Source organism: Rhamphochromis sp. 'chilingali' (genome assembly GCF_963969265.1).
Source record: "Rhamphochromis sp. 'chilingali' genome assembly, chromosome: 14".
Classification (NCBI taxonomy): domain Eukaryota; kingdom Metazoa; phylum Chordata; class Actinopteri; order Cichliformes; family Cichlidae; genus Rhamphochromis; species Rhamphochromis sp. 'chilingali'.
This window is the reverse complement of record NC_137941.1, coordinates 5,407,684-5,428,590: the sequence shown is the minus strand read 5'-3', so window position 1 is coordinate 5,428,590 and position 20,907 is coordinate 5,407,684. Positions and strand designations below refer to the sequence as shown.

Sequence of the window (20,907 nt, the reverse complement as noted above, 5' to 3'; positions counted from 1 at the left end):
AACGCCCACTCACATCCTGGGCCATCTGACCTCAGGAATTTGCATGATAAGGTGGGGCCAGGTTTCACAATGAACACACCCGAAACTCTGGCTGATTGGGACCCACGCCCAGTTTCCCACCTTGGCTCAGGCGATTAGAGGATCATCAGGGGGTCCTTTTGTCCCTCTGTGGGGGGTCACTCCCACTAGGTTTATATCTGGGACTCTCCACCATTTGACCTTAGAACTGAAGAAGCTTCTCGGATGAGAGGTGAAACGTCTTCAAGCAACTTAAAGAAGTCCAGACGCTTTTCTTTGCAAGCTCCTTTGACTACGATGACCTGGATGACTGAGAACCTTCACAGACAAAAGAAACAAAAGTAACCTGGAAGCACCTGTCATGGTGACAAATGTGCAAGTGTAAGGATTTATGTGAGTGTAACAAGGCCCAAGTTGTAATGGAGTATGGAGAGAAAGTTGCCTCAGAAGGGTTACAAATGGGTACAGACGAATCTGCAAGCATGAACTAAGACTTATAAATGTGTGCAGTAATTTGTGTGTAACTTTTGAGGACTCACAAGCACGCACTTCAACAAATGTGTACTTCCAAATCTGAATAAATACTGATTATTTACACAATTTATTAAGTTCAGCTTCACGAATTGTGTCAGTTGTGTTTTGGCAGCAAAATAGGGACCAACACAGTATTAGGCAGGTGGTCGTAATGTTGTACCTGGTGTATGATTTAAATATAGAACAATGGTTTGTATCATAAAAACATAAAATACGTCTCAGTTACAAACAATGTAAATAAGTGTTTTTGACAGTACAGTACAAGTGACCCAGAAACTCAATGGAAAAAGTCTTTGTCCTGGAATTTTAAAAACAGCTTTCACCATATAAGCATATTTGATATTTGACTGCATTGTACAGAACAGTTTTTGCTATAATATGCATTTTAAAACATTAGTTTACTTATATATAATTCATTGTAAAACAATTTTAACTCATCAGAAGAATTATTTTGAAGTGACACAATCTTCCATTCACTTTAATCAGATTAATTTGATCTTGTCTAATAAATTTCTGCCCTTATTGACAGGCTACCAACTTTGATGTTCACTGCTCAAAAATATTAAAGGACAGCATCAAACTATGAGTGGCAGTAGAAGAAGTCTATGAGTAGAGACCCTGGACACTCATATTAAACCACTTAAGATTGTGTTCTCTCCGTGCATGTCCTACTGGGAGGAGGCCCTGGGGTAGATTATGAAGAGTCTCCACTATAGCAGAATACAACATTACCCAAGAGGGGAAAACTTGTAGTGATGGATTACTGTTTCAACGGGGATGGAAAGCACAGTCAGAATAACCAATGTGTATTCTGCTATTAAATTAGAGCTCAGCAATTATTAATGGATAACCTGGATATTAGTAGGATACTTTTAAATGGTTTGAAATGCTATGCACTGAAACTACAGCAACATAGTTTTATTATTACTGAAAGAAAAATGTTTAAAAAGCAGTGTGAGAAGTAGTTTCATTTTATTCCATTAAACACTCAACTTTTGTGAAACTTCATGTGTGCTGTAACATCTGTGTTCTCTTCAGTAGTAGTTAAAACTCTACTAACAATATAAACATATTTCATGCTGTCACCTGGTGCCCATACATAGCTATAACACGTATACAACCAATCTCAGTGTATCATCTACAAACTACCAAGACAAAATCATTTCACATGCTTCATTTTTAATTCCTTAAGATTTAGTATGAAACTCTGAGGATAGTCTTTACTTCAGTGCCCTGTTTTGAAAAGCAGAAGGGTATATCTCACACAGTTACATCAAAATTGTGGGAATGTGCAAGTGTGTATATACACTGCTCAAAAAATTAAATTCCCTTTACCATTATTTAATTTCATCCTAGCTAAAAAAAAATTACATATGATCTGATCTCAGTTACTTTATAATGTTTTTCAGTTGTGGATACGTTGCATCAACTTCAGGATCTTTAAGAATCTGGAGAAACTGATCGGAGGTCTCTTCACCTTTACTCATCAGAAGATCTATCAGGTTGGTAACAGTTTGTTCTGGGTTAGAGGAGTGCTTCAGATTTCCATATTGTCTGGGAGAGAGGATTCCTTTGGCATGCACACACTGCAGAATAAAGACATCCCCCATCAGGCAGTTAATGAGTTCCACCTTGTGCTCCTTGATCTTTCTCACAGCAGGACCCTGAAAAAGATGACAGTGTATTGTTGATTAGTCTGAAGTAAATGTTTTTTTTTTTCTAGGCATTTGTATAAATTCTTGATTTTTTTTCTTTTTTTCACTGGTGCCATGTATTCCTCTTTTATCCATGCCAAACTACATTATTAATTACATTTAAAGGAAAATATTTTTCCAGCAAAATACTGAAAGACTGAAAAGTCCAGGTGAGGAGGCTTAATTCACAAAACTTCAGTCCAGAAAAAACAAATTCACCTGTGTGATTAACTGTTTTCACTATTTTTATTATGGAAATGTTATTTATAAAATTTATAAAAAACTCTATATATTCACTTGCTGAATACAGAAGGTGTTCCACCATGTTGTTGTGTTAAATCAAAAGTCAAAACAGTCCTCTCCCAGGAGATTTTAGAGCATGCTTCCACCTGCTGACAAGCTTTATGGAAATGACAATTTCATTTTTCAGCAGGACTTGGCACCTGACCACAGTGCCACAACTCCTATTAAATGACTTGCCAACCGTGATACTATTGTGCTCGACTGGCCAGCCAACTCGCCACACCTGCACCTCATCTTTGGGATAACACCAAACGGAAGTTGAGAAACACCCAAATCAACAGAGAACTGCGAAGGTCACTACCAGGCTTTGGGAACACTCAGCTGAGCTAAATGTCACCCTGCACTGAGCCACTTATTTTGAAGCAGCTCCAACCATGTACCGAGTGGATAAATGCACTCTTTTGTAACAAATCCTTTTTTGACTGACTTTAGACAATATTCTAATCATTTGAGATGCTCTAATTTGTGATTCTTAATGAGCTTTGACCTAAAATTATCACAAAAAGCTTGAAATGTTTCACTTTACATGTTATATCGGTCGAATTTACCTTTTAGAATGAAATGACAAAAATGAACATTCAAATTTTTATATGTTTACAATGATACACTGAGGAGGGCAAATCAGTCTTCTCAGGAAGAATAAACCACGCCCTATAACCATGCCAGTACCGTGGCACATTTAGGAGAAAGAGCTGCATAAGGTAACAAATTCTAAAAACAAAAAATACACTTTGACCTCACAAGTGATTGTGTGCCAGATCATTGGCCAACTAAGAAAATATTACAATTGTTCATTTGAGGTAAGACCTACTATGTGCAATATTTACTAAGACTGTAGGATATCCGTTTTTTCCCCCTGTTTGTGTAGGAAGCATAACTTTAACTTCAACTGACTTATCCCAAAACCATCAATACCATCTTGTGTCAGTGAACACCTCTATGTGTGTTCTTGCCAGTAACACTATTCTTGTACTGTACCTCAGGAGGTGGCTGTGTGTCCTCTACCATACCTGAGAAAAACCATCAGGAATTACTTACTTTCCAAAAGTCTTTTTTTAATCTTGCATAATTTGATTTATGAATTACAGACTAACAAAAAGCAACAACAATAATTACACATTTAAGGTCAAAATATTACCTGTGTTTTCTTGTGGTGCATTCACACTCACTGAGAAATTTATACACTCATCAACATGGACACCTGATATTTTATCAGCACATATAACACCGCCGCCACTTGCAGTGAGATCTGCTTGGGGTTTAATATTTCCTGTAAGAAGCAGAAAAAATAAGAAGAAAAAATTAATTTCCAGCTTGTTGTAATAAAATCTATATAAAAAGACTCAAACTGAAAACAAACTTGAAATATGTTTGAAAATAGCTACTGACTCAACTGAAATACAGCAAAATAGCTGTTTCACTGCTTGTATAATAATGAACTACTACCAAACCAAATTAACTTCAAATTCACTCAAATCGTTTTTATTCCCTATCCTGATGCTTGGTTTGAGCTTCAGCAGCTTGTCTTGAACATGTCTACTTGCCTTAATGCACTGAGATGCTGCCATGTGACTGGCTGAGTAGATGTTTGTATTGACAAGCAGTTGAAAAGGTGTACCTAATATAAAGTGTTAATGAGTGCATTTAATGGTTTCCCTTATATGATTCCACATAGAAAAAAATATAAAAAACCTCTTACCAGACAAACTGCTGTCTGCCGGCTGGCTTACTGTTTGAATGTTAATTGAAATGTTTTTTGCAGTTGTGTTTGTAATTTCTCTGCAGGACACAACACTGCTACCATCAGCAAACATGCTTGGAGTGGATGAACCTGGAACTATAAAATAGACATATATATGAATAATGTAATCTCAGCTTTCCTTTGGTGGTAATCTCACAGGCCGAGGCTCATTTTCGGCCCAGACCACACGGGACTTTCACACACCTTCAGCTTCAGTGACGAAAAACTGCTTCAGTTGTGGGAAGTGTCCTTGGTGCTTCCTCAGAGTGTCAATAAAGTTCTGACAGGTATCTTCTCCTTTTTGAATGATTATTTCCAAAAGTTCTCTCATCTGCTCTGAACCACTGCTTTGCTTTATTACCTTTTTATATTCATTCACGGATAGGATATCCCCGCAGTGCTCCAGGATGTACTCAGGGTCACTCGAAAGCCATACGCACAGTCTGTTGAGCTGTGAGTTTAGTTTGTCCGTGGCCTGAAATAGTGCAGACATACTTTGTGGAATTCAACGTTTTTCTTGAGCATGACACAGACTTTAACGCAGTTCGTGTGAGAGACTCAGACTTGTTTGTCCGGATGTGGGTCTGCGTGCATCATACATAGTGAGCTTTTTTTTTTTTTTTTTTTTTTTTTTAGCGGTGTTACTATTTCCGAACTTTGAACGGTTTTATCTTTGGCGTAAAATGAAAACTATTCAAACGGAATCGAAAGTGTTTTACTGGGTTAGCGTAATATCAAGGGTCACGTGCTCTGCCCGATTAGGTACTAAATGAATAAACTCAAAACCTCACAAGTAAAGATTCTGGTACCATGCTGGGAAGAAGCTTCTTCTGCTATAATGGTGCCTTTAAGGACTTCTCTTAAAATATGTGCCACATATGGAATAGATTACATGGCAATAGATTGCGTAATTTTCTGTGCGTAAAGGACCAAGCCGTTTACGCCTCTGTACATGCAAACTATTTACAGAGCCTTTACAGAGTAGTGTTGCGGGAATTGCCATCTTGTGTGTGACTGGGTGCAGTAAGGAGTGTATGTGTGTGTGAGCATGCGCGTGAAGGAAACGCGGGGAGTGAAAGAGGAGAAAAAGAGAGAGAGTGTGTCATGGGTAGAGAGGGCGACCGGGAGCAGCACTCTAACGGGCTACAGGCTATGCAGTGTGTTTTCGAAGTGTGCAGTACTGTTATTAAAGCCTCATCTCTTCAGTGCCTCGGCTGATTTCTGTCTGTCTCACTACTCCACAAAAGTGAAGGGAGTTAACCCCGAAGGAGGATAAACTTCGGCCCTGGAGGAAGCATCTCCCCTCGCGTCTCCCGACCACGGTCAGGGGACTGACGGCGAGGAATGGTTACAGTAGTATGTATAGGCTAAAATAAAACCGATGTTTCTTAATGCATATCAAGTCGAAATAATATCACTGGTAGAATTACATGGACTGCATTACATGGCAAATACGTGCTGCTTACCTTTGTTGACAGAAATTCAGTCATGACTTGACTCTAAAGCGAGCGATTAAAGTTTAGCAGGAAAAGGAAGAGCCAGGGCTTCTTGTGGTTGTCGTTCTGTGAAATAAAAAAAGTTTCGTTACTTCCTGATTCTGTTGACGTGGCATGCGAAACTACTGTATAATACTGGTAACACACAGGCAGCATACTCACATGCCCAGTTAGGATCCCAGCTGGCCCATCTTTAGGTTTCCCCATTGTAAATAAGATGTGAGACAGTTTAGGTTCAGACTACTTTATGAAATCAAACTGAACACAACTTAGAAATCTTGAGAAAATAAACAGCCTGCTTCATCAGAATGGCCTTGTTGATGATGTGACCACATGCTGTTTTTGGAGTTTAAAAAATGTCATAAATGTGCTTAACTCCGGCTGAGCATACTCAGAACTGACTGAGCTGACTGATCAGCTGCTCAGAGTGAGGCTGGGTTTGTTAAGGTGCTTTCTGAAAGTCCAGTTTTATTCTAATTTTACATTTTGCAAAATAATCCAAGAATCAGATTGTGCTGTGTTTGGCTATTGATTGATTTATTGCGTAGTGTTAATTACTCGTTTTTGTTGTTTTGAGGTTTCTCTTCTTTTAAGGTGAAATTAGAATCAGCAGACTAACTGGTGGGTTACAACTGTGGTCAAGGTCTCTGTTGCTCAGACTTGTATCGAATCCTATCAGAGCTCAGCTGCTTATGTGAATTATGAAATGTACCAATCACACTGCCTCTTTCTAACTCCCTGTTTCATAAATGTAGATGGCGGGTTACAAAGGTGAGCTTCATGAGTCTGATCCCTTCTCTCGGTGTGCATTGTTGCTCCTTGTTGCAAATATGTGCAGTGTTGAGCCACCTTCTCTTTCTTTATATGTTGCTAAGAAAATGGGAAGTAGGTGCAGCAAGCATTTTTCTGCCTTCTGTTCTGTCCTCCTGCAAGATGACACTGCTTCAATAGTGTTGAGGTCCATGTAGGTGATATTAAGGTGTTTTATAGTTGTAGATACTCACTGTTGTACCTCTCTCCTCTCCGTATAAGTTGGCACTTTGAACTAAAACAAACATCACAACATAAAACTTGTTGGACTAATTTTCAGAATAGTTCTTGTGTAAAATTGCATACCTCAGCCTTTTCTCAAGAATGGCTCCTTCCACTGCAACCATTTCTGATGAGGTTTTAGTGAAAAGCAGATAGAACAACTGAAAGGACAGATGCATCTCAGGACCTTATTTTTATCTTGATTCCTAGTTTAGCAGCCTAAAACATCATCTGAGAATGGTCGGATGTATGAGACTGGATTGAAAATGAGTGAAAACGCAGCCAATGTCCAAAAAAAAGGAAAAATAACACGAAAGTCTGGCTCCTTGGGACATCAGCCAGTGATGGTTTCTAACAATTGGCTCAAAATTGTGAATGTATATGTTCTGAATTATATCTATAACTCAGCATTTTTAGAATAGAGAGAGTGATGAAAGGCAAAGGCAAAATGTTTTAACTTGTTTTTCTGTTTCTGTTTTAGCAGTTTAGCTGTTTTCAGATCTGTAATTTTAAATCGAACATATTATGACCACCCTTACTTTAAACCTTTCCTTTGTGTGTTTCAGGGCTTTAGTGGCTTGAGCCAAAAGGCAATATCTGGGCTCTGTATTGGCCCTTTCTTCTTCCTTCCTGCTTCACATGGACCTGTTTGCCCTCACACCCTGTGTTCCACTTGTTTTTCTATTGCTATTTGTAATTCACTGTATTTACAACACTCACATCTCCACACACATGCATACCCTAAAGGAGTGTTCAACTTTTGTCATGGCTCAAAGTTGCCAGGTTGTGACAGTACTGGCTATTATCGAGGTGTTAGCTAGCACTGTTGCTTCCCAGCAACAAGACTGAATCCAGCCTGGAGCCTGTCTGTGAGAGCTCTGGCTTGTCTTTTTGGTACATGGGTTCCTCCCACAGTCCAAACACCTGCATGGGGTTTGGTCCACTGGTGATCCTGAACAGGCTGAGAGTGTGAATGTTTGTCTGTCTCCGTGTTAGTGCTGAGACTGATTAGTGACCTGTCCCGGGTTTACCCCACCTCCCACTGTGACTTGAATAAGTAGAAAAAAATGGATGCATGTATTTTTCCTGCATTAACACAGAAACAAACATGTGGATTTACACGACTTCTCCCTCTGATTTTCCCTCTGATAAACAAACAAAATCTTTTAAACATCACCAGGTTCCGGTATTTTATATCACATTAGCAATTTACATGAAAACAGAAATATGTAACACAAAATAAATGAATATACAACATCTTACTATAATATTATACATTAGTCTTTGAGTGCATACACATGTTAGAAGCTGTTAAAAGCACATGTATTGTTACATCCACAGCGAACGATCACCAAGTCCATACGCTCTGTTGTGAAATGTGGACTCTTCTAGATGTACAGTAGCTGAAATGCAGACATTATGAGGTCTTATGGCAGAAATGCACTGAATCTCATGAATAACATACATAATTCCCCTGTGATACAAACGTGATGCTGTTCATTAAACTTGGAGCGATATGGGTAATAAGGCTGTTAGAGATGAGTCACTGTGCAGACGTATGTTTACTGCTCGATGCGCTTTTGACAAAAGTAGCGTTTCGCTCCAGCGTTACCGCCCTCCTGCCAGACGTCTGGTTCAGTTCACTCATGTCCACCCCAGAGTCTAAACTGGTCTCTCGACTCTCGACTGGTCTCCGTCTCCTCTGTTGCTCTGACACAGCGTAATGGATCTCAGCTGCAGGCTTGCCCTCCAGTGAGACAAACCAGGCCCGAGGAGGCTGAAGTGAGGAGATATTGGATTGTCCGTGCACCGAGTGCCTGCTGTCCAAGATTTTATGTAACGTCCCGGGCACTGACACTGACTCTGGGAGCCTGGATGTGTTGGTGGAGGTTGCTGTCTGGGAGCCACCTGAAGCTCCAAGCTTGTCTTCAGTTTCTGCTGCCTGGTGCTGGGTCTCAGGCGGACCTTTTGTCTGTGTCTGGGTGAAGTTTTCTTTACTCAAAGGCTCTGTGGCAGCACCATTTGAAGCCCCTGCACGGGGCAGGGTGGCTGACTTGCTCCACTGGGCCTCCTCTGGTTGCTCCTCTAAATGGAAGAAAGCTGGAGTGTGAAGAATTGCAACAGGCTGGTTGTAGAAAAACAAATTATCTGTCAGAGATACAGAAACTCTTTGTTCTGAAGTCTTGTGTGAACACGTCAAATCGTTCAGGTCCGTGTTCAGATCATTCTCCAGCATAATGGCCACAGCACTGGTGTTGGCTATGAAAGAAGCATTGTGTCTACTGTCCCTCTTTTCTTCAGGTTGCTGGTCCTGTGAATGAGAAGCTTTCCCTTCAAAGAGATCATCATCACATGTCGAAGTTTTTTGGTCTTTTGTCGTCACTGGTAGGATCTTTGCTGCTTTAGTTTCACCAGAGGAACACCTGCAGGTAAACCAGGACATTAGTAAATGATTATTTGGGTAAATTTAAGATTAATTTTTTATTCTTTAAAGGAATACACCACAGAAAACTATCAACAGCTCGTCCCTGATAGTCCTATTGAGCCCAGCAAGTGTGTAAAGGGCAAAGGTTTATGATACACGCGTCATTACCTGTATTATGCAGAACTGGGTGATGCTACATGACCACAGTATGAATATTTGATAGAGGGTTTTCAGTGAAATATTCACTTAAAAGTATATTGTGACTTCTAAGTGATAGCCCATATAGGACATGGTTATACTGAAAGTTAGAGATTGGACAGCACTTTTGAATTAGTGAGCCTTTGTGTGAAGGTTTTTGTTCTGGTCACTATGATCAGGTAATTGCAATGTGCATGACATGACAGCAGAGTTGCTGTAAGTAAACTATTGTTCATATCTTTATGATTCAGGGAGTTTGTCTAAGTCTAAGAATATTTTAACCTTCCAGCCATTTTCACTCCTTTGTCATAACATTGTCATTATTAACAAAAGTAAAGCAGCTCAGTGGGCCAAACTGGGATACTTTGTCAGAACTCCAGGCCTCAAGGGTTGATGTGCTGCAGGTTTTAGATGTATCCTTGATCCAACACAACTGATTCAAATGGCTAAATTAACTCCTCAACATGTCTCAAAGTTCTCCAGAGGCCTGGTAATGAACTAGTCATTTGATTCAGGTGTATTGACCCAGGGTGTTATTGTTGGAGTTGCCCAACCCTGTCTTAGATCTCCCTATTGTGAAAATAAAGGACTAAAGGATTCTGCTACATTGCAAAATCCCATCGAAGAGCACAAAGCATTGACCCAGAGCAACTCTGATCCACAGAGTTCCCACATGAAAACCTGCAGGACCCAAATGACCCACTGCAAACATCCTGATACGAGGCATTAAAGGACTTCGCCACAGGTTTCAGGTCCACATCTCAGTAGGTCAGAGCTGATGTGTTGGCGCAGGTGGCTCCTACACAGTATACGGCAGGTGGCTCTAATGTTGTAGTTGGATCTGGTATAGTTTAGTATAAAAGTATTTTTTCTCTTTTCTTTTTACCTGCAATAACATAACCCAACCAGAAGAGAGATGATAATAACGAGTGTCCCTCCAAAGAGAACCATCAGGAAAAAGGAATGCCGTATGATGAAGTCAATGGGAATGGCAAGTTCAAAGAAACCTGAAGAAGATCAGAAGGAGGACTTTTAGAGAGTCCAGAATAGAAAACATAAAATGTGATCAAATATGTAATAATATGTAATATTAGTCGCTGCCTTCCAAGGTTGTGAATAATGAAATTAATACAATGATAAAATCCAATTTTATTAATTATTCCAGTGCAGAAAATATCTGAAAGTCTGTACTGCTAAAAGTGACTTTTACCTCTGTTAGATGACACAGGTGCTGCGATCCAGTAGCCGAGATGAGGAGCTGTGAAAGTCCACACAAGACTTCCATCTACTGATGTCACCTTTCCTAATCCTTTTCTCATCCATGCCCCTGAAGAGACCCAGCAACCCTTTTACACTTATATCCTCTTTTCTCGCACTTATGTTAATGACTTATCAGATGAGTGGGGCGTTAGTATGTGTGTGATTATGATTTCTACTCACCAGTGGTCTGGTTAAAGAACCAGGCTGGAATAACACTCGAAGACTGAAGTCCAAAGCTGTCGGGAATGTTGAGGTTCATCTGCACAGGCCCAGTCACATGTAACTCCGTGTCTCCTGAGAAAAGCTGCACGCTGACAGCTGCCACCGGGCTTAACTCCACACTGACGTATCCTAGAGGACATTAATAAATGTGTAAGAGAAGAGCAGGTTATTATGTGCCCTGGGCAAATTTAGCTCCGACAGCTTTGTTTTTCTTTTCTTGAATAAAAGGTTCATGTAATAATACTTTAGTGTAATACAGCTTTGGTATTGTAGTTTAGTACTGCTTAAATCTGTGTAGAACTTATAAATAATTGTTACCCATTCAAAACTCATGTAACTGTGTAAAGGCCTTAACTGCTTCAAGCCAAAATTTCACGTGTATTTGTCTTTAGAACCACAAGATGGTGCCAAAGTTCATCATGTGAAGGAAAACAAATTCCGTTTTAAGGCAATTTCAAAAACTCCCTCAAAATATATATGTGACAAGTAGAAAGTTTGTTTTTATGTTCTTGTGCGGCTCTTCTTGTACTCATGTATTCCCTTTTTGTGCCCCAGTACTTGTCTTCACGCTGTTACTTTCATTTCAACTGCCGTTCTGTCTGTCTGCTAATTATCTGTGGGTTTCAGTGGGAGTGCATCCACAGATCAGCATCCAACGTCTTTTAGATCACACGTTTCTTTTGAGGCTGCCATGTGTAGTAATGTGTCACTTCACATCACTTTTTCCACAACACGAAATTAAAAAATAACTCAAGGAAACTCGATCAATCGTCTCCTGCCGACTTTACCCAGTTAAAAGTAGTTTCCCGGCCTTTGTTGGAGCTGCATTTCATTTTCTGTTTCGTTTCCATGATATTCTGTCAAAATATGCATAGCTTGTGGCTTTGTGGTGACCATTTTACACACTGGTCATAGCGTAGGTCATAGCATAACTTTTTAAATGAATCAACGAAATGTCCATCCAGGGTCAAAAGGAGGGCTGGAGCTTCTCCCAGCTGTCACGGGGCAAAACGTATGGTGCACCTCGGTGTCTACTGTTGCTCCAGTATGAATGCCAAAGTATTCTTTGGAAAGATACTGAACCTTGAGTTGTTCCTGATGGGTTTCAGAGTGTGAATGTGTGTGAATGTTAGATAGAAAGCACTTAGGCATAGAAAAATGTGCTCCTATGAATGAGACTCATAGTATAAAGTGCTTTGAGTGCTCAAGCATGGTAGAAAAGTACTGTAAAAGAAGCAGTCCATTTACCACAGAGAGCTGGCTCAAAAACACCTATGGTCAGTTTAGAATGAACCTAACCTCATGGGAGGAAGCCCAAGTACCTCCAAAGAACATGCACGCTCCACAACGAGACTCCAGCCACTGCTGGGTTTAAACCCAGGACCTTTTTGCTCTGAAGCAACCACTGCATCACTTCGCTGCCCCCAAATGCAGACATTATGAAGTATAAAGAAAAAAGTAATGAATGCATTGCACCTGTGAGACACCTGGTAATTCTGACTATACTATTCATGCTTTTGCAGAACAAAAAATACATCTAAATACCAGATTTATTGCTCATGATGCCTCGAGTGGCCAGGAAGCCCCCCTGCTCTGACGTCAGCCTGGGAATGGTCAGGAATGCTTTAACAGAGGTGATATTACTGCTGTGTGTCAGGTTCAGCAGGGTTTTAGGAAAACTGACCACAGGCTGGGATGAAGCATCTGCAAAATGATACAAAACATTTGTAAGGACATTACATTTCCCAATTACAGAGAACAGGAGCATCAGTGACTTTAACAGCTTATACAGTACCAGATGTTCTCCCAGTGATCAGGACAGAATCCTCAAAAAGCCAGATGTTCCCTTGATTCACACCCTGAAGTGATAATGTCACTGATGAAAATACTACAGTAGTGACAAAGAGAAAAGGAGGAAAGAACCCAAATTAGCATTAGCACACTATGGTTTACTTTTCTTCCACTAGATGGCAGTGTGGGGGGTTTTTATTCTTCAATGCTAATACTGTCCCCTCAAATGATACAAGCAAAGGGAAAAGCCTTTTTCTGGAAGAGGCTTACAGCAACAATAGCTCAGGTTTAAAGAGGTTTCAATTCAAAGCTTTAGTTAAAAGGAAAAATGTAGCATTGAATGTGGAAGAGGAGCAAAAGAAGCAAACACTCCAGATGTGGGTCAAAAAATAATCCCGGACAGATTGCAGCAGCCAGGAAAAGCTAATTAGGTGTCAAATGCAAGAAAGGTGGAGGAACGTTTGGCCTTGCACAAACAGAGAACGTTCGAAAAGAAGTGCGCATGAATCAAAGTGTTTTCCCTGGTTGCTTTTCATGATGAAATAAAACCCCCACAATTCTCTTCTCTCTCTGCAGTGCTGGTGTAAACATGTGACATTCAGCTATAACCAAAGAATAAATGGTTTGAGCTGAGCTAAATTTCAAAATGAGAGCTAGCATGGGGAAAAAAAACATCCACACAATGTGCAAACACCCTGAACAGATGACATACTTGGCATTTTGTCGGTTTTACAAGGCAGCAGTGTGCAAATGTAGCCGTCATGGCAGGCAACAACTGTGAGAAGCATCCCAGTGTGGTAAGGTATGTGAAGCAAGACCCCACCATCCTCCCCAGAAAGAGCTGTTTTGGTCTTGGTGTAGTTGACGTAGACCTCCACCACTGCCTGGCTCAGGTACTGACGACTCAGCACATCATTCACCTGGACCTTCAAGCTGAAGGTAGAACCTGGGGAAAGAAAACCGATAACTGCAGGTTCACAAAATGATGGGAGCATAGTCATGGCTGCAGCTCTGACAAATGTGACACTTTACATCTGCAAGTTTATAGAAGTTATGATGAGGAGGTAAAAATATGTAAGAGTGCATCACTGCAACCCCTGAACGAGCAAGTTTCTGATGTTCTCTGAACAAAATGTATCATTTTAAGCTCCATGAACATTAAAAGCTTCAAATACTGAACTTTAATATTTCAGCAGAACAGAGGTGGCTGCAGTGCTAATTAACCTGGACGAGACATTATTGACAAAACAACAAGAAAATTAGTTTACGGAATCCCTCAAGGGCATCAATCAATTAATCCCAGTGGACTGTAAAGATGGGGACACAAATGCTAATATTGAAAGTGGGCAATTAGTCCAGCAAAGCATGCAGTCACAGCAACATTTTGCCACATCAGCATGCAGACAGCTGCCTAGGGTACATATTTTCAATACTGTAATTCTCGTGAGAGTCTCCTAATCATTAAATGTTTCAAGCAGCAGCCACAGAATCCCATTTAGGCACCTTACTCAATTAGCCACTTTCACACTGAACACCGAGGCCCAATAAAAAGGTTAATGGAGACTTCTAAAGGGCAATGTGTTGCATAACAATACAAAATACTCAGTAATCCATCACAGCCAAACAAGAATCACTGACTAAAGGATGAAGCCGATGCATTAAGCTACACTAATCAAAATATTTATTTAAGCATTGGATTAAATCCATAACACGATTAGATTAGAGTATTTTAGCCTCTTTTAGCTGTTTATTTTTGTTTTAAATCCTCAATACGCAGCCTTGCATACAAGGTCATGTTTAGAGAGACAGTGCTTGATAAAGCCCCGCCCACCCTGGTGAAGAAAACGATTCATGGCTCCCGGCTGCTTTCGTTTTATGCCAACGTATCTCCTTGTCAATTCTGTCTTCTACAGTGAATGCATACAAAATATATATTTAGGCACCTAGGTAAGGTGAGGTAACTTTATTCATACCCATGGGTAAGTTAAATTTGCTTTACGGAAAAAAATGATAGCATTTGGCATCCCTTCAAAAACACAAATACCTAATAAATATAAACCTCACTGTAGCACATATATAGTAATTTAATGTTTCGAATCAAAAACAAAAACAGTTCTTATTTAATTCAGTAACAGCTACAGGGACAAAGCTGTTTTTATAACGCTTATTCCTGCACCTTGGAGATAGAAACCTCCGTCCTGAGGAAAGAAGCTGAAATTCACCCTGTAGAGGATGGGAACCATTTTTAAGGATTGATAAAGTCATCGCTAAACAAGACTGTGGCTCACCTATCAGGTGACTGGACCATCTCACTATCTGATTCAGTGAGTGACTGAGGTCTGACCGAACCATGCCACCAAACAAAAGGATAAAACAGACTCAATAACAGAATGATAAAACAAAGTTCAATTTTTTTGGTCAATGTAGAAATGAGCAAGTTTCCTGAGGCAGTAAAGGTGCTGGTGACCCTTTTTACCAACTGATTTGCAGTTCTGATCAAAGTTCAGTTTTTCATTGATTATGGTGCCAAGATATTTATATGATTGCACTTGCTCTATTTTCTGACTTTTAATTAAGGTGATTCTGACGCCAAGCTCTCATTCACTGCCGGTTGCTGCGTGTGCATGCGCCCAAATGATGTGGTCCATTGGTTAGTCCTGGTAAAAGTCCTTCTGTCAAGACTCAAATTCAGCATTTTTGCTGTCACTATTGTGGCTTCTGAAGCTATTTGTCACTTACACAGAAATCAATTGCTTAGTAATCCTTTTTTTATCCTAATGGGGGGCCATGACTCTCAAAATGAACTTGATGATTTTCCCAGTGAAGTGTGCACTGATGGTGTGACCTCTGTGTAGTGTCTTCTCTGGTCTGCATTCACAACAAAAAGGCAATGGTTAGAATGCTCTCTTTTTAATGTCGTGGGCAATCAGCACAAAATCTCGCAGGAATCCTCCATTATTCTGAGGATTACATTTCCACTTGCAGTGTGATCGTATAGTGGTAAATTTATACAACCAAAATAGAAAAACTTCAACACCATTAACATTGCATGTTAAATTTCCCAAATGAAAGGAATATAGAAATATATTTTAAAGCTGTACATGAAACAATGTAAATTCTCTAAACAGTGTGGCACAGTCACATACCTGCATTCACAACAAAAAGGCAATGGTTAGAATGCTCTCTTTTTAATGTCGTGGGCAATCAGCACAAAATCTAAACGGGAAAGCAACAACTGAGTTAGCTAACTATGCTCCCATTTTGTTTCCTCTCCTCCCAATAAAGAAATCTCACATAAACGTGCACTCAGTTCAACATAAAGACTGGAGAAATGACCCGCAACAAATGATGTATAAACAACAAAAATAATCGGGTCAGACTGTATTACTTTAACAGCCTGCGATATGATTTTTCCTCCCCACGACATTTGCGAATTCCTTACCTCGCAGGAATCCTCCATTATTCTGAGGATTACCCAGAATCCCTTGCCCTTTGTGAATATTGCAGGGTCACTTTTTCGACAGTAGGTGGCGCCAATGTCCCATTTAGCGGGATTTAACTTCAACTCTATTTAACTATGTTACAATGGCACAGATCAAAACAGCCCGAGGCACTCAGATTCTTGTCTTTTTACCATCTTCCCCCCGCTGGAAAATGGAATGGACTTTGCATTTGAGACTGGGAAGCTACAGCCATCTTTTATATACAGTCTATGGTCTGGGCTGCAGTGTGGTCATGCACTTTAAATATCTTTCTGATGGTGGGTACAGAAAAACCACGTCATGTGTCTATAAGTGCAGCCACTAATAAATAAATTTCAATTTTAAACTACTGCATTTGTATAAGTTAATCATTTTGAAAGACGCTTGGTGATTTTTCTTGCAGGAAAATGTGGACAATTAACAAAGTTCAGAGTAACATTTTTATATTAGCAATTTCTTTACCTACAGTAACTCACTAGCATATAGCTAACAGTAACCAGATGGTGCTAAAATAAATATCTGGCACAGATAATCCAATGCATTTTGTTAGATTTAATTATTTACATATTGTAGACTTTCGTGTCTTCCCCTCCAGTGGACATGGTTTCAGAAGATTCTATGAAGCGCTGCACACTTCAGCTCTGCTCGTCACCAAACAGCAGACAAAGTTTGCTACTACCTATTGAGCTGTTACAGATCCACATATCTGCCATGGTGCCTGATTTCGAGCCTTATTTTCTGTCTCGAATTATCTACGCCTGTGTCTTATTCCCTGAGTTGTTTCCACTTCCCTGATTATCACTTTGTGTATAAATAGTCCTACCCTCCCCTCAGTCCCCTCAGTGAACAGTGTGTGCTGAGCACCCTACCTGATTTCTTCTTTGTATTCTCATTTTGGATTTTATTTTGGACTCTATCAGTCTGCATCATCCCAAATAAAACAGCTCACTTTTGGTTTTAAGTCTGCATCCTGTATGTGGGTCCTCACTCTTGCATTTCCGCACACTATTTTTTCTATATGAGTTGGAGTAACACGTGACAGGTACCTCAGCCTTTCAGATGAATATCAGAGTTGGGTGTGTAAAAAGGCAGCTAGGTGCTAATGCTCATATCGTATTTTGCTAAGTGGCAAAAAAAATCAATTAATGCATCTTTAAATTGTGACTTTTTCCACAGCCAAGTTCAGCAGTCCAAACACAAGCAGTGGTTCAATGAAGTAAAACAACTCTGTGGATCCATCTTTCTGTCATGGTAGCTTACAAAGCACGAGGATAAAGCAGCACATATTTACTGAAGAAAAAGAAATCAAACGAATGATTGCACAGAATAGCTGTAAACATCTGAGCCCAGTGACCCATATCAAATATAATAAAGCCGCTGAAAAGGAAAATGCTCCATGCAAAGAGCTTACTGTGTACAGATGCAACACTGTGGTAAGAGCTACATTAGCTTCCTTCACCTTATGCACTGTAATAAACACTGTCAACTGAGCTGCACCTCTGGCGTAGCTGGGAAAGTGAGTTTGGGGAGTCGTAAATCTCAACAGCTGGATCATCATCAGTTCTGTAGTTATTTTTCACCATGAGCTCATGAAAATGCCTTCATAACACTTTTTATTAATGGCTAAGTGTTGCTTACTGCCACAGCAGCGATGTAATGCCATAAGCATCTTTCTCTAATGGTGACAAAACCACTCTGACAGCAGCAGCGGATGAAATCGCTGCTGCTTTGATTGCTTATAATCCTGCTTCCAAAGGAGATGCCAAAGGTTTACTGCAAACTCATGAAGCTTTATGCGACCAGCTTTCCCAGTGTTTCACCAAGTGCCAAAGCCAGATAACCACATCAAGCCATATCACTGCCCCGAACAATTCTCTTTGATCAGAGGCAGACAAATGCCCGGAGCTCCTTATTTTCAGCCACAATGAGAAACAAACATGTCCATTTGGCTGTTTTATCATCAACCCACCAAGATACTTACACCAGTGCAGATGGACACGAGGAGGCTTGTGTTGGGAGAGGCAGCCTCCGCTTCATGTGTGTTCCGCCTTAGTGGCCAAGCATAACAGAAGGGGGTCACTAAATCTGTAGTGGAGGTGCTTCGTGCCAGATTACTATAATCTCCCCATTTGGCGAACTGAACCAGGTTTATGAAGTGGGCCGTCTGAGGTCAGTGAGTGCAGATGAGAAATGGATTCCATATTGTGTGTACAATGTGGCTGGAATGATGTTATCATCCTCCGCTGAAAAGTAATAAAGAATTCCACAAAGCTTTACTTTATAAATATGTGCAGATTTGAAGTGAAATATTAAAGTGGGCGATAATGACTGAAAACTCTGTCTGTGGCTAAATGCTGACACGCATCACCACATTATCACCTTTTTCTTTTTATCAGACATGACAACAACAATCAGAGATCCACAGGAAGGAACGCAAACATGTTGACTGGTCAGTTTTCAGACCAGACAGATGGTCCCACAGGGACTTATCTCTTGTGCCACCCCCACTCTCCCCCACATTTGTCTGTATGTGTTGGAATTAGGCCACATATTCCACTGATGGACGACAACACAATTAAACCTTTTTAATATGTGGGGTACAACAAGCATAAGTCAGCAATATCAAACCGAAGAAAGGTTTAAGACATTAAAAAAAATCACATTGGAGGTTGGGGGTTGGTTAGTGAAGTAGGGGGTGATGTCCTAAAATGGTCATGTTTGTCAAATAATTACAACGTTCCCCGAGGCCGAATGATTAAATCGTTAAGTCTGCCGATCTGCTCGTTCTGAAGGGAACAACAATGAAGACGTTAATCTCAGTGTGGGTGAAGAGGCCATCTGTATTTGTGGGGGTGGGGGGTGGGGTGTTTTGTTTTTAACTCAAGTGGAAAGTGGGCATTTGTTCCCCCTGAGAGTTTACTTGGAACTGAAGGGACAGGGAAGCTAAGAGGACGTGGTTTTGTCAGGACTCAGCTGCAGGCCTGCAGACGGGGGGAGGGATGGCCAGAGACGACAGCATGCTTGGGTACATTTCCAAGTGTTGTAGTCAACAACACAGACCGGGGGATCATGTGATGGTAATGCACTCCTACATCAGCATGAATAAGTCATGAAATCAGTTGATAAGAGCGAGGTCACAAATCCCTCTTTCAGCTCCTCTGGAAGCAGAAAGTCTGTCACGAAAAGCTCAAGCGTGTCTGCGAGCGAGGGAGAAGAACAGACGAGCTTCCGAATGAGATTCTCCCTTAAATGTCGTGAATTAAAACAGCTCAGCTGGAGACAAATTGAAGAAGTTAAAAAGAAGAATGAGCCTGCTGTAGCGCCAGCAGATGATTTGCATGGAATTATAATCTAGACTGAGCTGATATCGAGAGCTGTCTGAGCTGTATTCCAAGCATGTGTTTGACATGCTTTTTGGCCAAATCCCAGAACACTTTAACATGTTAATACTGTCATAATGTTGTAAATAATGTGCACACGAAATGATCAAATTTGTGCCTGGTGGTGGCGATGCGCTAAAAGGAGACAGATGGAGACACCTTACTCATGAGTTGGCAGCAGGAAGATCCAACATCACTTATTGCTCATGAGCAAATCTGCAGATTTGTGAGAAAATCCTCATACAGATGGTCTAAGCCGGCTCAATAAAGGTTTCTTATAATATGGTACTTGCAGCCTTTTGGGGAAGAAAGATGAAGCATGAATATATAAAAAGAACTGTTAAAAGAAAAGTTATGTTCTCAGGATGTAATGCAGTTCATTTGCTCCTCAAACATTTAACTGAGGACAGAGTGTAAACTTTAAATCGACGTTACACCGACCTGGCCTGGGCTCCAGCGCTTGCTGTTGGAGTTGAAAGGGCTCTTGTTTCCTGGGATCCTGGTTTGAAAAGTTCCCATCATCGGCATGCAGAGGGTGTCCCGCAGCCGGAGTGAACTCAGCCCTTCCACGGCCGCATAAAACCAGCGAGCACAGCAGAGACACGCAAAACAGCAGGCGCATGACTTTCAAAGAGCCTCGTTTTTACTCACCACAGGTCCAGGTTTCATCTACAAAGTACACAAGGACAAAGATGCTCACTCCGCTGCCATCACAACTACTTTTCTGTGAGCCACCCTTCAAACAGCGCAGGAAACTCCGCCCCCTTCCACCGAGAGCCGCTCCATCCATCCATCTAATTTAATGGGTTTAATTCAGTTTTTTATTACATTTTTATTTTTTTGCAAATCAGTTCTTATAAACTTTGACTGACATTATTTTTTTCCAAGGGTTTTTGAAAATTATTATTTTTATCATTATTTATTTATTTATTTAATATAAAGCACAATATTAACCCTAGATATTTCTAAATATTATAAAAAAAAAAGCATATTGTTTTTGAATTAACAATAATAGTAAGAGTTTAATAAATAAATAAAATAGTTTTTATTTGTTTTATTTAACTTTTACGCTGACTGTATTAATTCTATAAGCACTGCAAAATGTTTTTATCTCTTTTATTTATTTATTTATATTTCTTTTTATTCTGATGCACTTTTCAAACTTTTCTTTTATGCATGTGATGTCATCATTACTAATATTGCTAGCATTATTGCTGTTAGTACAAGTACTATTTTTTAACCTTATGTAAAAAATTTCAACAAGACATAAAAACTAAAAACATGAAATGGACAAAATGCGTTGATTTGCACTGACAGATGAGCTTAATTAG

The 20,907-nt window shown here is 40.2% G+C and overlaps 2 protein-coding genes across 3 annotated transcripts; both read right to left on the bottom strand.

Moving 5' to 3' along the window:
- Positions 1-810: 810 nt before the first annotated feature.
- On the bottom strand, positions 811-7,886 carry LOC308409582 (uncharacterized protein). The gene is made up of 7 exons (XM_080902426.1): positions 5,949-7,886; positions 5,757-5,852; positions 4,495-4,765; positions 4,249-4,386; positions 3,688-3,819; positions 3,528-3,559; positions 811-2,216 (listed from the first exon to the last, which is right to left on the bottom strand). Exons 2-7 carry the CDS (start codon positions 5,778-5,780, stop codon positions 1,941-1,943), a joined length of 873 nt encoding a protein of 290 aa, XP_080758552.1. The 5' UTR covers positions 5,781-5,852; positions 5,949-7,886; the 3' UTR covers positions 811-1,940.
- A 109-nt stretch (positions 7,887-7,995) lies between these two features.
- Positions 7,996-20,329, bottom strand: LOC308409581 (protein FAM171B-like). Of its 2 annotated transcripts, XM_080902425.1 has the most exons (9): positions 20,018-20,153; positions 15,454-15,582; positions 13,427-13,660; positions 12,719-12,811; positions 12,469-12,627; positions 10,882-11,052; positions 10,652-10,768; positions 10,328-10,448; positions 7,996-9,241 (listed from the first exon to the last, which is right to left on the bottom strand). In XM_080902425.1, exons 3-9 carry the CDS (start codon positions 13,500-13,502, stop codon positions 8,362-8,364), a joined length of 1,617 nt encoding a protein of 538 aa, XP_080758551.1. In that variant the 5' UTR covers positions 13,503-13,660; positions 15,454-15,582; positions 20,018-20,153; the 3' UTR covers positions 7,996-8,361. The 2 variants fall into 2 exon arrangements, with proteins under 2 accessions (XP_080758551.1, XP_080758550.1); XM_080902424.1 differs by lacking the exon at positions 15,454-15,582 and having other exon boundaries at positions 20,018-20,329.
- Between the last annotated feature and the right edge of the window lie 578 nt (positions 20,330-20,907).